Genomic DNA, 17,701 nt, shown 5'->3' with positions numbered 1-17,701 from the left:
TTAAAGTTTAAATAAAACCTGGGCTTCGCAAAAGCGGGACAACAGAGAGGGCAGTAGCAAGTGTCAGAACTTTGAGAGGAAAAAAGGGAGAAAGAACAAAAAGGAGATCCACTGCAAAGAAAGCTTCTTTAAAGCTTTATAAAAAATGCCAGCAAAAACGCCCCTTAAACTCCAAGAGCGGGGGGCTCCCTCCATAGAAGCTCCTTTAGAGACTGTACAGGAGGGACTTCCAAACAGGAGAGGCTAGAACCTGCTGGGGCGAATGCGATAGAGGCTTTTTTCATCTGAAACGCGTCCGACCAACCTGTCAGGTGAGGATAAAAAAGAGAATGCAGCGGGGGTCTCCCCTTCAAATTTATAGCTAATCCAATCCTGTCAGGTTGTGGGGGCGGAGTCACAACCCAGTGTGTGCTGCCATGAAGGCATGAAGACTTTTTTCCAGACCTGAACTATGCCATTGGCGCCATACAACCTACTTTTCATGTGTTTATTGAAGCAGGGAAAAAATACACTGGACTGCATGAGATGTGATCTGGCCCTTCTCTATTAAAATGGGGGCAACAGTTCTGGTGCCTATCAGGGATTTCCCTCACTTTGAAGAGATTTTCTTTGACTTTTAGAAAATCTCACCAATGGGGCACAGATGGCATAAAGGGAACATGCCTAATGGCCCGTACACACGATCCGAATATCGTACGACCGTTTTCGGTTAATAGTCGCAAGTAGAAATTGAATAGCTAAATAAAGTCATGAACATTCTCGTACGACAGAAAAAAAAATCGGAAGTGATGTCATGTGCTGTAATGTATTTGTATTGCATTTTCGGACGACAGCTGTACTGACTAACCGAAAATTGTACCAGGAAAATTTTCGCGAATGCCTGATCCAATAAGATCAGATGAACGGCTGTCGAAAGTAGTGTACACACGATCTGAAAATCGTACGATCCTTCCTCAGGTGACCGTTTTTATACGATATTGGGATCATGTGTATGGGCTAGAACGCTATCAAAAAAAAAGTTTTGCCTTCAGCTCTAATGCTATTTTTTTTTATTTATTTTTTTTATCTAAGAGAGGAAGTTTTGTGTTTTTTTTTTTCCTGAGTGAAGGATCCAGACAGCCAAAATCAGCCTCTGAATGGAAGCATCTTTCTAAGGACAGTATACACAAGTGCCAGCAGGTGGCGCGCTGTGTCAGCCGAAGTCCGAGGACTACAGGAATGACAGCGCTGTAGCGCGGACCAATAGCAGAGGGAAGGGGGCTGGCCCTGGACTGGTATATATAAAAGTCGGCAGTGGGCGGGCATCCCCAGTCAGCTGAGTACGGCGGCTCCGGAGGGGAACGATTGGTTGGGGTGGGGGACGCTTCATCAAGCTGCCGTCCTGATTTCTAGTAGTAGATGAAGAAAGTATTCTTATAAAGCATCGGACAAGATTGGACAGGAACTTCTCAAGAGACCGACCTCCCCGCACCCCACGGAAGGTGAGCCGGGCCCTCTGATTGGACGATCAGCGGTCTGTATAGTGTACTATGGGTGACCCCCCAATTCATCTACAGCTCTCATTACTATACATTGCTTTGTATGGGGGCCTAAGCTTCACCATGTATAGTGGACTACGGGGGTTGTAGTTTCTGCTCTTAGATTGCAAGCTCTTGGGAACAGGGTTTTCTTTTGTATTACGAACGAAGGGCATAGCTGTAGACTGCAAGCTCTTGGGAACAGGGAGCAGCATTGTGGTGATCTTATAGACTAGGCAGTGCTGAATTCCTTCCGCTGTGTACATTCTTGTAGAAGTGATCCCCTTCATACTATGATGTGACTGTAAATATTCCCATATATACGATGTGTGACCAGTGATCGCAGCCCTGTATCCTCTATTACAGCTGGGCTCCAATGACATGCCCGGGTGCTTTGTGTGTGTCTATGGCAGACCACTGCTGGAAAAGGACTCGGAATGATCCGTCTCTGATGTGATCTATGGGAAGGAGTCTAGTCGGTGGTTTGTGTGATTTAGGCCTCTATAGTGATCAGTATTGGCAGTAAGGGAACATGTCTAGGCTTGTCCTCTGTAGCTGGAGAAAAGGGGGTGTGTCAGACATATCTGACCTATTAGGTGTCTGAGCTCAGGGCTGGGCGTGGTTTGTCGCCTATGAGTGTGGGGTGTACTAAGATGGCCTCGATAGAACGTCACTTCCGTTACCAGATCTGACGGGTTGCTTGATCTGTAGCCCGGGAGGCGTGGCTGCAGAGTGACGACTCTGATCAGCTATGGAGAAGGGGAGGCGGGGCCCAGTACAGAACAACAGTGTCAGCAGCTCCATCTGTTCATGCCTTAGTGCTTTTCAATAGAGCCTGATCATATGCTGCAGACCAGTCAGTCAGAACCGTGTAATGGGGGGAGCGGGAGAGGAGTACAGCCCCCTAGCCTCTTTACTTGACTCAAAATACAAAGATCTTCCTGTATGAAAGATTCCACCACTATGTATCCAAAATAGAACAGGATACCAAAACTATACAAAATATCGCATTGACAAAAAGTGAATATATCTGATCAAAACGCACTTAAAGCAGAGCTCACCCCAAAAGTTGAACTTCCGCTTATCTATCTTCTCTGTGACACCCCCCCTATTTGGCACTTTTTCGGGGGGCGTGTACCTGTTTTCGACAGGTGACCTGTCCCCATTTCCGTCGCCCCCTAGGTACGTTAGAAATCCGTCGTCCTCCCCCCTGCTATCAGGCCAGTAGGAGAGCGCAGCCGCACTTTGCACGTGCGCTGTATGGACCTGGTCATGAAGCTACACTTGGTTCCCTTACTGGAAATGGCAACGGCAGCACCCGACAACTGATGAAAACATCAGCTGCGGTGCCGACATCGCTGCACTCCAGGACAGATAATGCTAAAATTCAGCAGCTACAGTATGTGTGACATTTTTTTGTCTTAACCCCTGTAATAAAAAAACTCTTACAAGGGTTATGACCCTACCTTGCACTATCCAAAATAGAGAAAGTTTGACTTTAACCACTTCCCACCCGGCCAATGTACATACACGGTCGGGTGGGAGCTCTCTACTTCTGATAGGACGTTCAGGAACGTCCTTCAGAAGGAGGGGGGTGGCGCGTGCTTGATCCCACGCAGCGGCGCGATCCCGATGTGCTCGTGTCACCCGGACACGGCGTATCTCGGATCGGCAGGAGGGCTCTGTGATTGGCCCTCCTGATCACATGACGGCCGTGTCCAATCACGGCCGTCATGTGATGTAAACAAACAGCCGGTTGCTAGGCAATCGGCTCCTCCTCTCCTCACACAGAAGTCATCGCTGAGGAGAGGAGAGCAGATCGCTGCAGCCGGCTGGTGATCAGTGAGTATGAGCTGTTTTTACAGCTTTTTACTAACTGATCACCAGTCTAGTGTACACACAACACACCACACAGTGTAAACACACGTCACCACAATACACATGTCACCACACATGTCCCCAAACAATAAAAAGACATGACCCCCACATATGTCCCACTAAAATCACATGTTCCAATGATTATCTGCACACATATGTACGTGATCACCTGCACATGATCATTTGCGTACATATGTCCGTGATCACACAAACTAATTATTATACACTTAACGGATTTTTTTTTTACCAAAAACATGTAGCAGAATACATGTTGCCTTAAATTTCTGCCAAAAATTGATTTTATTGGATTTCTTTTAAAATAGAAAAAAGAAAATATTGTTTTTTTTTTCCAAATTTCCGCTATTTTTGTGCTTGTATCGCAAAAAATAAACGGAGTCATGAATAAATACCACCAAAATAAAGCTCTATTTGTGCGAACAAAATGATAAAAATTTCATTTGGGTACAGTGTAGTATGACCGCGCAATTGTCATTGAAAGTGCGAGAGCGATGAAAGCTGAAAATTGGGCTGGGAAGGAAGGGGGCGAAAGTGCCCTGTATTGTAGTGGTTAATGCACAGCCAACGCTTCCAAAATGGTCAGATCTCCAATGATTCCAGAGCAAATAACAGGTGATCCTGTATAGTGAAATGTTTTAATGATGCCTTGCCCCAAGTGCTAATAGATTCTTTTTACTTAAAGTGTTTGTTTTTTGTTAACAAAGCTCCTGTCCCTTTTTAAAGCATGCAATACAGCACAGTGCTTGTGCTGTCATCTGGCCCTTTCTATCACCTGAAATACCTGGCTGCTTCTGCCCTCCCCCCTGTAAACTGACCACAGTTTATGATGTCTGCTGAGCCCCGACACTGTGGTCAGTTTGCATGCCTCCGTCATCCACAGCTCTCGTGTCCTCTGGCCTCCTCCTGGATCGAGTGAGAACTTGGGTGACTATTTGTTGGGGGGGGTGGGGGTTGGGTGTTTGAAGTGCTAGGAGGGAATGCATTAAGGTAAAAAATGACTTTAGAACCACTTGATGATTAGGTATGATTACATTTTTTTTCATTGGTTTAGCTTGGATATAGATGTGTGTGCAATACCTGGCCAATAGCTGTGGAAGCTGAGAAATCCACCTGAGGTAGGCTCTGCTACTACAATGACTACTGCTGTCTTCCATTTACTGAGTGGCTGTATAGAGAATACAGGCAGTTGCTTGCTTGGCATGGACAGCATTCGCAGAAAGTCTTGTATTTCTATTAATGTAAGGCATTCTCTTATTGCATGTGGTGAAGATCATGTTGCTGCCCCACCTCTTCACCTTGTCCATTCAGGTAGCACAGTGAATTCACTGAGAGTGCAGTGTTTTCTGAATGACAGGGCCGAGTGAGAGACACCCTCTGTTCACTATGCAGCAGCCACTTGGCATGGGACTTTGCAGCTAGTGGAAATCGCTGGAGTAGCTGTGCCTTGTCCAGGGATTTCCAGCTTCCACAGGTATGACAGATGCTTACTTGGGTCCAAACAGGACCACTACAACTGTGTAAAAATCCTTACCTGAAATTCAGCTTTAAGTAGATGCTGGGATCTTGTTTTAAAAAAATTGGCTTTGCAAGCAAGGGCAGTTTTTGCATTCAGACCCAGTATGAATCTAGTGTGGATTCTAAGTCCTGAATAGAGCCGAACAGTGCTGACTCTTATTTCAATTCTGTTTGCATTTTCAGATGATTGACACGCTTGTAACATCAGAAGCTCAGGACCTTCTTCACCAGCTGAACTTGCTCTTGGAACAGGAGCTGAAATGCCAGCCAAAAGCTTGTGGTTTGCGGCTGATTGAAACGACGCATGACAATGGCCTCCGGATGACTGCAAGACTTCGTGACTTTGAAGTGAAAGATTTACTTAGCTTAACGCAGTTCTTTGGCTTCAATACAGAGACCTTCTCCTTATCTGTGAACCTTCTGGACCGGTTTTTAGCTAAAATGAAGGTAGGCAGTTTGTCTGTGAAAACAAAGTAACAATACATTGTAAAGACATCAGTATTGGGACTGCTGGGTTTGAGGTCTCTCTAGTTGCCTTAGGATGGCGCTACACTAGTAGCATTTTTAGAAAATGTTCGTTTGATTCCCAAATTGTTAGTGGGGTCACTTCAGAGGTTTTTTCGAATGAAGTGATGAGAAAATTTGAAGGAGTAGGATGACTTCTAACAGTGAAGGTGATTTCACTCCAAGTCCATTCACTCCAAAATCAAATGTTGCAAGCAGACGTTTGGTACTTGTGAATGGCATTTGTCATGTCCATGAAACGGTGACAAACTTTGGAACCCAAAATATTTCATAGGCAATGCTTTGTCATGTACAGATCCTTAGTTTCGCAATAACCCCGAATAATGTCTCCAGAAATGTTGTCCTCACTGAGGCATGCATAAAAATGTAGGTGTCAATTCGCTTTGCTATCACATTGGTGACTTGTGTGGTGTTGTTTTTTTTTTTTTTTTTTTTTTTAAGAATTTGTTGCATTGCATAGGAAGATGGTTATTGATTATTTTTTTTTATTTTTTTTTAAATGACCTGCCAAAGCATTATTATTATTTATTTTTTTGTTGAACTAGATGGACTTTTTTTCAACCTGACTAACTATGTAATTAAGTAGCCTGTGCTTTGACAGCAGTACGGGTGACTTCCCATCTGCTGGAGTTAGCCATGCTTGGTGCTCTGGCATTTACAAAAAGCCTTGCATTTTTAGTCAATGAATACAAAGCTTCCTCTGATTGGGTGAATGATGTTGCTTAACCTGACTCTTTTTTTATTTTTATTTTTTTTTAATATCCAGCAGTTAAATGGAAGTTGGCCATGCTGCTTCTGGAATGGTGTTGATTACTGTATGTAGCCAATGCTACTACAGTACATTACACAGAGCAACCACATTGCTTAATAGAAATGGTTAATTTGGGCCAGCTTGGCTCAAGCAAACTTTGGAATGCAGTTAATAGTGGGAAGGGGACATTTTTACTGCTTTAAGAGATTTAATTGAGCCCAGAAATGCACTTAATAATCTTCTTTCCCTAATTTTTGTAGGTGCAGCCAAAACACCTAGGTTGTGTTGGCCTCACCTGCTTCTATCTAGCTGTAAAAGCCACGGAAGAGGAGAGAAATGTCCCCCTGGCAACAGATTTAATCAGAATAAGCCAGTATAAGTTCACAGTGTTTGACATGATGCGGATGGAGAAGATTGTGTTGGAAAAGCTGAGCTGGAAAGTGAAAGCTACAACTGCATTAAACCTGTTACACCTATACCATTCCCTCATTTATGAGAACCTGTCTAGTGAAAGGTAAGCATTGCTTTGTTTACAATTTGTTTAGTTGGGTATGGGTGGACAATTTTCATAATCCAATCAATATTCTTGGTGCTTATAGCAGTTTGATTACACTGCTTAAAATATTCAGATTTATACTTAAAATGTATACTTTAACCACTACAATACAGGGCACTTTCGCCCCCTTCCTTCCCAGCCCAATTTTCAGCTTTCAGCGCTCTAGCGCTTTCAGTGACAATTGCGCGGTCATGCTACACTGTACCCAAATTAAATTGTTATCATTTTGTTCGCACAAATAGAGCTTTATTTTGGTGTTATTTATTCACGACTCCGTTTTTTTTTTTTTTTTTTGCGATATAAGCGCAAAAATAGCGGAAATTTGGAAAAAAAACAATATTTTCTTTTTTCTATTTGAAAAGAAATCCAATAAAATCAAATTTTGTCATAAATTTAAGCCAAAATGTATTCTGCTACATGTTTTTGGTAAAAAAAAATCCGTTAAGTGTATAATAATTGGTTTGTGTGATCACGGACATATGTACGCAAATGATCATGTACATATGTGTGCAGGTGATCACGTACATATGTGTGCAGATAATCATTGGGACATGTGATTTTAGTGGGACATATGTGGGGGACATGTTTTTATTATTAGGGACATGTGTTTTTATTATTTGGGGACATGTGTGTTTTGGGGACATATGTGGGGACTGTGTTTGTACTGTGTGGTGTGTTGTGTGTTTACACTACACTGATGATCAGTGAGTAAAAAGCTGTAAAAAGCAGCCCATACTCACTGATCATCAGCCGGCTGCAGCGTTCTGCTCTCCTCTCCTCAGCGGTGACTTCCGTGTGAGGAGAGGAGAGCCGATTGCCTAGCAACCGGCTGTTTGTTTACATCACATGACGGCCCTGATTGGACACGGCCGTCATGTGATCAGGAGGGCCAATCACAGAGCCCTCCTGCCGATCTGAGATGTGCCGTGTCCGGGTGACACGAGCACATCGGGATCGCGCCGCTGCGCGGGCGCGCGCACGCGCGATCCCGCTACTCCTGAATGACGTTCCTGAACGTCCTATCAGGAGTAGACGGCTCCCACCCGGCCGTATATATGCATTGGCCGGGTGGGAAGTGGTTAAACTTGGATTACTGCCAGCCCCTCTGTTCTACTAAGCCATACTATATACATGTTTGTGTAAAATTGTGCCTGTAAATACCTTATTTTTGTTCAATTCTAGCTGGTCACGTGACCTCCAGCTGCGCTACATCCCCTTCTGACATCAGCTGGGAGGTCATGTGACTACTGTGCTGTCTGCTCAGCCCCTCCTGTGGTAACCCTTCAATTGGGGGAGGAGAGTGTCCGGAAGTCACATGACCAGCTAGAAATTAAAGTATTTTACAGGCACAATTTTTTATAAAATGTGTGCAGTATGGCTTGGTAGAACAGAGGGGCTGGCAGTAATCTTTACTGGCAGCTGCTAATAATGGTGGGAAGGGTTGGGAAGAGATCAACTCGCACACAAGCTGGAAGGGAGAGGAGAGCAGCGGGATGATGGAGGCACATAACCGGAATCGGTAGCCATGATTTACTATGGTCAGCACACTAAGGGGGACACAGGAACAGGCAGGATCAACCAGTTTTTTGTTTTCCTTTTTAAGGCCTAGAAATGGACAGATTAGACAGCACAAGCACTGCTGTTTAACCTGCCATAGGGGATTATCATCCATTCATCATGAGCAGTCTGACTGTAGCAGAATCTAACATTATTTAGCAGTCCAAATATGTAGACTGTTTTTTATAAAAAGGGAACTTGTCACAATAAGGTACTATATAGGATTTAAATAATGGAAGTTCCCAGTGTCAGTACAGTAGTGGGCATTGTGCACGCCCACAATTTGTGTTCTGTTGGCATTAGGGTTGCCGCCTATTCTGATTAAGCACTATCACCATGTTTGGTGTAGCTTCCTTTTTTATGCATGCTTTTTATTTATTTTTGTTCATTCTAGGCAAAGGCTATTTACATTAGAGAGACTTGAAACAAATCTGAAAGCCTGTCATTGTAAGATTGGATTCTCCAAAGCAAAGGTGAGTTATCGAAGCGGTGGGACATACAGTATCATACATATAACTTAATAGATTACACCTTTTTTGTCAGTGACTTATATTGGACTGAATACTGGTCATGAGAAAAATAAGCTTCCTTTTTAAACGTCAAGAAAAGTCCATGCAGAAATATGGCTGTCAAAGATAATATACAACACATTTTACTGATCAAGCTTCTGTTTTTCTCTTGCTCAGCCCTCTGTGTTGGCCTTGTCAATTTTGGCTGTTGAAGTTCAGGAACAGAAGTTGCATGAACTGACAGATGTGGTGGAGTCTCTACAGAAACATTCCAGGGTAAGATTCAGACTAAAGCTGCCAAACTCCAGGCCAACCGAGAAATATGCAGTTGTAATGCATACAGTATGTGTGAACAGTCTTGCTAAGCTTTTTAATTTCTTTACCTGCTTTAGTCTCGGCACCATTTTTTAACACTGCACTGGGGAAAGGTCCCTTGTTTTAAAAAAAATAAAAATAATAATTGCGTCCAACTGTTGGCTTTTATATGGAAGTGATATTAGGCCACCTGAACACTTTTGCAACCTCCTGCCCTTTCATAGATCTGCCTTCCTCTGGACCAGAAAGTGATGTCGCTTCTTGGCCCAGCATGGTTATACTCTGGGATCTCTGCCTGGGGAAGTAACTGATGGAACATGGTGTGTGTTCTGTTGGCTGCAGTGGATACACAGGAAAAGTCCAGAATAGATAGACCCTGGATGTCCCCATAAAGAGAACCTGTATCCTCTGCTGTCACAGGGCTTTTTGTTCCCCATGTTATGGCAATAGTTATGTGAAAGGTGGGTGTGTGTGGTGGGGGAATTAAGAGCCCACCACATGCAGTGTTGGAGCGAAAATGGGGCTTGTCCTACACAGGTTGAATGGTACCAAACACACTGGAGGGAGTAATTGGCAAATCACAGCTCAGAGTTGACTCTAAACTGGTGACCTGTAAAGACGTTTAATGTGTTGCCTATAGATAATATTAGGGTACTGAGGTTTCATATACTTTTTTTCTATATTTTTTATTTTTATTTTTTTAGGCTTGACATGTTGGGCATCTACTCGGTGCAAACTTATCTTTTTATATTTTGCCAAACAGTTGGGTAATTGTGCCCTAAACTTTCCCCCCCCCCCCCCGCTCTCCTTGGGTTTTATGTACTCTTCAAGCTGCTATCAGTCCAGGCACCTGGTGGATCCAGAGTTGGGATGACACGCTGCCTGGACCGACCTGTGTGAAGTTGGCAGAGGGCAGACTTCAGACCTCTCTGAAAGCGGGTCACAGTAGTGCAAAACTAATTGCACTCCTGTGACCCTTGGGAAAAGCCCAGCCAAAGGCTGGACTTTTTTTTTTTTTTTTTTAATATATATATGTGTGTGTGTGTGTGTGTGTGTGTGTGTGTGTGTGTGTGTATATGTGAGAAACCTGTGCTTCAGCTGTACCGCCACACACACCTTTTACCTACCTTTCCTTAACTGAACCTGCTTGTTCCAGCGATTAGCATGAGCTCAGTGGCTGCTGTCCATCAAATCCGGTGACACAAGAGCCGTGCTGGGAAAGGGCAAAGTCCTGCTGTCTGTGTCAATGTACACAGCAGCAGGACTCAGGGGCACCTGATGTAGAAGAGGCGCCCCCTTCCTGCCCAAGCCACTTTTCAGCGATGTCACTTTGAATGAAAATTGCATGGTCGTACATGCATGTCCCCACATGTCCCCACAAATAGAGCTTTCTTTTGGTGGTATATGATCACCTCTGCAATTTTTTTTTTTTTGAAAAAAATGTACTTTTTGCTATAATAAATATCCAATTTTTTTTTTAAACATGTTTTTTCCTCAGTTCAGGCCGATATGTATTCTTATGTTTGGTAAAAAAAAAATCGCAATCAGCGTATATTGATTGGTTTGCACAAAAGTTATAGAACCTACAACAGAGGATAGATTTATAGCATTTTTATTATTTTATTTTTTTATCATGACTGCGATATTGCGACTGACATATCTGACACATTTTTGAGACCATTCCGTGCTATAAAAATGCATTGATTACTGTATAAATGTGACTGGCAGAGAAGGGGTTAATATGTTCCCTGGGAGTTATTCTAACTGTAGGGGGAGGGGATTCCCAAGGGGAGGAGACCGATCTGTGTTTCTCTGTACTGGGAACACACCATCGGTCTCCTCTCTGATAGGACCGTGGATCTGTGTTTACAAACACAGATCCATGGTCCTGCTGTGTTACCAAGCAATCGCAGGTGCCTGTTGGACCTCGCGACCGCCGGGCTTGCGCACTGAGTCCACAATGACACGGCGAGGGCATCATGACGCCCTTCCGCAATGAGAGCTGTGCCGTCTGGCTGTCAATAGACGGTCGGCGAGCAGTTAAACAAACCTTAACCCAGCAGAGTCCGGTGCACCCCCAACCAGTTTCATGTCCGATTTGCAGCCCAAAATTTTGCCTGAATTCAGACCAGAAGACGCACAAGGCTCCTTTTACAATTCGCATCAGAGCCGCTGTGGCGATGTGTGAACTGGCTCCATAGAGACACAACTGCCTGCTATGCAAATTGGATGCAGGGAAACCCAGCCTCAGAAATCATTCACAAATGGATCAATATACCAGTGTTTATGTATTTTACAGTATGTGACTTATGCAAGAGTTTTGCAAGCAAAGTTGACCCTGGAACTACGTGGGCACCATCAGATGGGAGATTAATTGGCAACAGCTAAAGGAACCCCTAACCTCTTCTGGAGGAACCCTGGGGTTTCAGAGAGTCTGCTATATGCAGTTGGCCAAAAATAAGTTGGCATCTGGTGTAATCCTTAATTTTCTGGCAACTGAAATATATTCTATGAATATAAAATATATACACGCCGTATTTATCGGCGTATAACATGCACCCCAATTTAAGAGGTAAGTTTAGGAATTTATATACACACACACACACACACACACACACACACACACACACACACACACACACACACACACACACACACACACACACACACTTTATTTATATATATATATATATCTATCACTTTTAAGCAAAATGGGGTCAGTGAGCATCAATGCAGACTGATCTGTGCCCATCTGCAGCCTTCATTTACTTCCATGTGCGTTGCAAGCATAGGTGTCAGTTGCCTCTCAGCCGCTCCACCATCCAGCAAGAATTGGCCAGTTAGGAGATGTGCCAGTGATCCCAAACTAGTCAGGGATGCCATTCTTATTAGCTCTATAGAGCACTGTAATTTCTCCCACTTCTGTCAAATTCATATGATTACTGCCCTGAAACCATCTATGAATACAGATGCGGCACTGTGCAGGAAGCTCCTCCATTCTCCTTTCCTGAGAAGCCGAGCCGAACGCCAGAAATCGCGAGCAGTCATTTCCACTTGGCATGTTGCTCGGCAATTTCCGGTGGCACTCGTTCCCCTCTGATACGCTATCGGCGTATAACACTCACCCGCGATTTCCCCCTTATTTTCAGGGGGGGAAGTGCTTGTACCCCAATAAATACGGTACATTTTTGTAATCTGAAGGACAGCCAAGTAACTTGAACAGGCAAAAAAAAAAAAATCTGTGAAATCTTGCATGTTTTCTTTAGTGCCTCATACTATTTCATTCTACTTGTAATTAAGCTGCAAAAAATATATATATATTTTTTCTCCCCCAGATCAGTGGCCGGGACTTGTTTTGTTGGAAAGAGTTTGTATCAAAGTGCCTTGCAGAGTATGCTTCAAACAAATGTTCCAAGCCAAATGTACAAAAGCTAAAATGGATTGTATCGGGTCGCACAGCAAGACAACTGAAGCACAGTTACTACAAGATAGCACATTTACCCACAATTCCAGAAACTGGCTCCTGATGTTGAAGGTAATTGTTACTCTTTAGCTTCTTTAAATTTGTTTTTTACCATCCCACTAGCCGTATAAAGAGGGGGGGGGGGGGGAGGAATGCAAAACTTTTCAGGAGGACCCTCGTATTGGGCTGTTATAAAGGTTGATGGAATGCATCTGAGTATTTGTGGCCAGCATAAAGTTAGCCATACAGATTCCTCAACCCATGATAAAACAGCCCCCTGTTGACTATTTCATACCAGAATACCCAGACAGTGCCTGTTCAATGCAGTCACTGTTCAACTGACAACTTTCCACCCTGCTGCGTCTACAAAAGTCACTCAAATCAACTTATTGAGCACTCATTGCTTGATGATCAGCAGGCACTGGCCAAAAATTCAAGACGTTTATGACACTTTAGTTGCCCTATTTTTCACTTAAGTAAAACTACTGCAAGCTAAGAGCACATACACGTTAAGTGATTTATTACAGCTTTGTGCAATTCATTGACCTATAGATAAGACACTTTAACATGTGATGTTTATTTTAGTACATGCCAACACATTGATTGTATGTACTTTTTATCTTCACAGGTTATACAAATGAAGATGGCATACGAATGGTGTGATTATAATTTTATGGACTTTGGCGCACTTGTTTAGGAAAGCACAACTGTGAAGCCTAAAGAGAAAATGGCAGCTAGTTTACATTTTTCTTTAGCATAAAACTTAGAACACGTTTTAGATAGGGGAAATATATACAGTTTGAAGACCTTACTAATGCATAGACTGTAACAGAAAATGTGAAAGTGCAGTTTAGTGAGCCTGTATAAGCAGAACCTCAGAGTAACTAATCTACACAAATATGGCTACATACTTAAATGCTTTGCGACGAGAGGGAGGCATCAAAGGGCTGCTGTAGTTTCTTCCTCTATACATGCCTCTATACATGCCTTCTAATATTAGAAATATTACAGGCATCTCGAGCCAATGCATTGAGGTGGTCTTCCCACCTCCCCCTGCAAGTCTTGGTTTTTTCTTCAGAAATGTTGCATAAAATTGTCATAATCAGTCTTTTTTTATAAGCAACAAAGTGAAAACTGATGGGATCCCTCAGTGTTAGTATACAGGAGGAACTAATGTAGAAGTTCACTTTTTAGTTAATGTAGAGTATCCCTTGTAAAAAAAAAAGTTGATTCAAGGCTAATTGATGGATGTTTCCATTATGCAAAGTCAACTTTGCAATTCAGCTTTAGTTATATTAAAATTCAGAAAACTTGGTAAGCATATACAGTTGATTTTGCTTGCAGTGACTTGTACTTTTCCCACTTTTATAGCTGAGCAGACTGAAATCTAAAACCAGTATGCTACTGTGTTTTTAGCTTCAGGACCCATTCACGCTTAAGCATTGTGGCAACCTGCACGGTTTTCATCCATTGTATTATGCTGGCAGCCCATTCATAAAAAGGACTGCCTTAATGCAATGCATTTCAATAGCTGCTATAACCTGTATTAATGCACCCCATTAGAATGCCCAAGTGTGAATGGGACCTGATTAAAATCAGGTCAAGAAAAATACACTACTATTTAAATCAAGGATTGACAACATCCAGGTTACTCAACTCCAAAAGTATCCAGCAATGCAAAATGAGTACAGAATGTTTGCCATCTTTGATCTAAAATGTAAACCCAAGTCCTGTATATTTCTAAAAAGGAAAAAAATGCACTTTACTTTTTGAATTAATTTATTGTGACATTGCATTGCTGAATATTTAATATAGATCTGCCTGTACTAGTTTGGCGTTCAAACCTTTTGCACAGTTGAAAAAATGTATGGCACTTGTTTCTGAACAAGGCAGATTAAACTTCTAAACACAACTATCTACTCCTAGTAAAGGGTAACTTCTGCTGTTTAAGGGCTTGTGTAGGATTTTAGGTACAAACTGTTTTCACACTTGTTAAAAGGGCAAAATGGCCTTTTAGGTTTGACTTTAAAGTCTGAGGCATGTTTTTAAGGTTCAGTGAAACCTTAGCAGTTCATATGTAAACATGGTAGGAGTCTGTTGTAGCGATTTTTGGGCTTTTTTTTTTTTCCCCCTACAAGTTTTGTTCTCCGATATCCTAAACATCACACCTGGTTTAGTGAAGCCATGGTCTGCTAGGCAATAAGTGAAAAGGACAAGATCTTCTTACGCTCCATTCCCTTGATGAAGACTTGTTTCTGTACATGACCTGACACCCTTCCAAAGACAGAAGGAAAAACAGTGTTAAAGGCCTTTCTGGTACTGTCAATTGTGAAAAATCTGTTAACAGCAGATTATTGTAACTGGGGAATATTTGGAACTAAAGTAAATGCACTGAGTCACCTGTGAATCTTTAGGGCAAAAACATGCAGATGCAAATTTGGCATTCTTTGTATATCAGTTTTGCTACTTATGTTTTCGTGTATACGTACCTTTCACAAAAGTGTAATTATTAATAGCGAGGTGTTTAGGGTTAGCGTATGTATGTGGCGAAACGGGGGGGGGGGGCGGCTCCTACGGCAGTTAGAAAGCACAACCAGTTGGCAGTCTATATAGCTGCTCAGGACTCCCAAAATTTGGAGTGCTTTATATTGCAAATGAATAGGAATCCTTTCTGATTGGTGGTGCTAGCCTTATGCCTTCATGATTGATAAGCTTTGGGCTCTTTCACACCAGCACAGTGGGCTAATGCACTGTACGTGATATTGATGCAGTGCCATTCATTTTTAATGGCATCCCGATGCACCACATTACCATGCAAGATGTGTTGCACTATGAACACTCTTACTAACAATCCCAGGTTGGAAAGCTTGGCCAGTTAATTGCTGTACAATGCACTCTGAGTTTTGGGTACAGTGGCTCTAATGCAGCATGTATGTGCCAACTAGTATTAACTGCCACTACTTCCACCCCCTTTATATACACTTATGCTCTGATGTAGCCTGATATGAGTATGTTTTTAAAACTACGAGTCATTTAAATGACTGCTTGGTACAATTGACTATGTAGTTTAACCCTAAAGTTCCCCTGTTGTAGCATATGTATAGTATGGGAAATGCTATGTGTTGTGCTCAGACAGGCAATGTGTAATTTTGAGTTAAAGCAATGGTGAATAGCATATTACCCATCACTAGATAAGCTGCTCAGTGGTAGGTCTGCACATTTTGGAGGGCTAAAACCATGCAGCAACAGAGTGCCTGTTAATTAAGCAATGTACCTTTCAATAATAAATGTATTGAAAAGAACTTGGTTGTGTGTGGTGTGTTTGATTGTTTTTTGTTTTGTTTTTTAAACCCATCTCCGCTCACAATACTTCTGACGTAACTATATACATACCTAATGCCCCTTCCACACGATCCAAAAATCTGATGACCGGTCATCTTACTTTTTTTTTTTTTTGCTTACTAGTTGCAAGTAGAAATTGAATAGTTTACAAAAGTCACAAATTCTCATAGGACAGAAAAAAAGAATGGGAAGTGATGTTATGTATTTGTATTTTTGGATAACTGTACTGACTAAACTAAAATCGTATGATCTGGTATTGTACAATGAAAGTTTCCGTGCTTGTCTTATCGGATGAACTGTCGCGATTGGCTCTGTATTAACTATCCAATTTATCATACGATCACATCAAAAGTGGTAGTTTTTGTACATTTTCAGATCTTGTATGAGGCTATTAATTCTCCTGGCTTATGTACACATACTGGGGGGCGATTTAATAAAATACTTGTGGCACTATGGCTGCAACAAATTAATGTTTCAAGTCATTTTGCAGAGGGGTTACCAGTACTTAAAGTGGAAGTGGAAGTTCCTCTGCTTTAAGAAAAAAAGCTTTACTATCATCACTTTAATGATTTAAGCTCCCCATGCACAGTGGGCATTTAGCCCCAATGCTTGAGGCTCCAGCCTTTAGTTGCGGGAGATGGCACAGGTGCACCACAAATCTCCCCCCCCCCCCAGCCCTGTTCCTGCCTTTAACTGTACAGTGAATCTTAAGTTGATGACAGGTCCTATTTAGCCACTTGCCATCTGCCTGTTCATAAATAGCTGCACTGCTCTTTCCTGAGGCTAGGAGGCATATTTTAAAATGGTCTTCCATTTGCAGTTCAAGGGTGCCCTCAATGCATGGAAGAGCATACTCCATGATTGTTTTGTCTATTGGATACAGTGGATCACAAAATTGGGGAATAATCCTGGCCCTGTACCAGGTGGTTTCTGTAACAGATTACGCATGTAAAGTCTGCCTTTTACAGCGTTTCCTACAGTGATCAGAATTGGCTTTTCTTTAAAACTCAAGTGAAAAATCAACCAGCGCTAAGAAACACAACAAGTACAGTGAAAAAAAATATATAAAAATGCAGCTAGAATACTGTAGGTCAAATTACCAAATCCCACATTTCAAAATTCAAAAAATATCAGTACAGCGCAAATACAAAATAATACAATAAATATCATAAAGTGAAAAAAATAAATAAAAAGTCCATATAGTGAGAGAGAAATTCAGAAAGAGTCCACTTGTGTAATGTATCTTCAATCAATATATCAAGTGACGATGTGATCCCTTCACCATTGAGCAAGTTGAACTCTCACCTCAACAAGTGGACCTCTGATAAATCAGATAGGTCAAAAACGCATGTTCCCATCAAGGGTAGATCATAAGGTTACAGCAGACCAAGCGGAAGCATTTCCAGGTAAAGTTCTCCTCCGTATCATCAGATCAATGTGATATCATATATGAAAAAGAACAGGCAAATCTAGTGCTCTCCGTTGATGTAAATTTATTAAACAAATAAATAAAAGACAAATACCACTCACATTTAAAGGCACTGATCTCCAGTGCTGAGTGCTCAGATAAAAAGTACCATGCATGGATCAGTGTGTCAGCTGGCGGATGACGTCACGACGCAGGTCACGTGGTCCGTACGCGTTGCGTCCCAGAAAGTAGGCGGGACTTCATCAGCGGTGATGACGTCCCGCCTACTTTCTGGGACGCAACGCGTACGGACCACGTGACCTGCGTCGTGACGTCATCCGCCAGCT

General features: G+C 42.4%; 1 protein-coding gene across 1 annotated transcript; it reads left to right on the top strand.

The window, feature by feature from the left end:
* The first annotated feature begins 1,299 nt into the window (after positions 1 to 1,299).
* CCNG1 (cyclin G1) lies at positions 1,300 to 15,777 on the top strand. The gene is made up of 7 exons (XM_077474028.1): positions 1,300 to 1,481; positions 5,112 to 5,375; positions 6,465 to 6,718; positions 8,712 to 8,790; positions 9,004 to 9,102; positions 12,477 to 12,676; positions 13,233 to 15,777. Exons 2-6 carry the CDS (start codon positions 5,112 to 5,114, stop codon positions 12,666 to 12,668), a joined length of 888 nt encoding a protein of 295 aa, XP_077330154.1. The 5' UTR covers positions 1,300 to 1,481; the 3' UTR covers positions 12,669 to 12,676; positions 13,233 to 15,777.
* Positions 15,778 to 17,701: the final 1,924 nt, after the last annotated feature.

Source organism: Lithobates pipiens, unplaced genomic scaffold (assembly GCF_037356315.1).
Source record: "Lithobates pipiens isolate NorthernLeopardFrog02 unplaced genomic scaffold, aLitPip1_a1.2 Scaffold_8, whole genome shotgun sequence".
In the NCBI taxonomy this organism is placed as follows: Eukaryota; Metazoa; Chordata; class Amphibia; order Anura; family Ranidae; genus Lithobates; species Lithobates pipiens.
The sequence above is the reverse complement of the archived record's forward strand: the minus strand, read 5'-3'. Positions and strand labels throughout refer to the sequence as shown.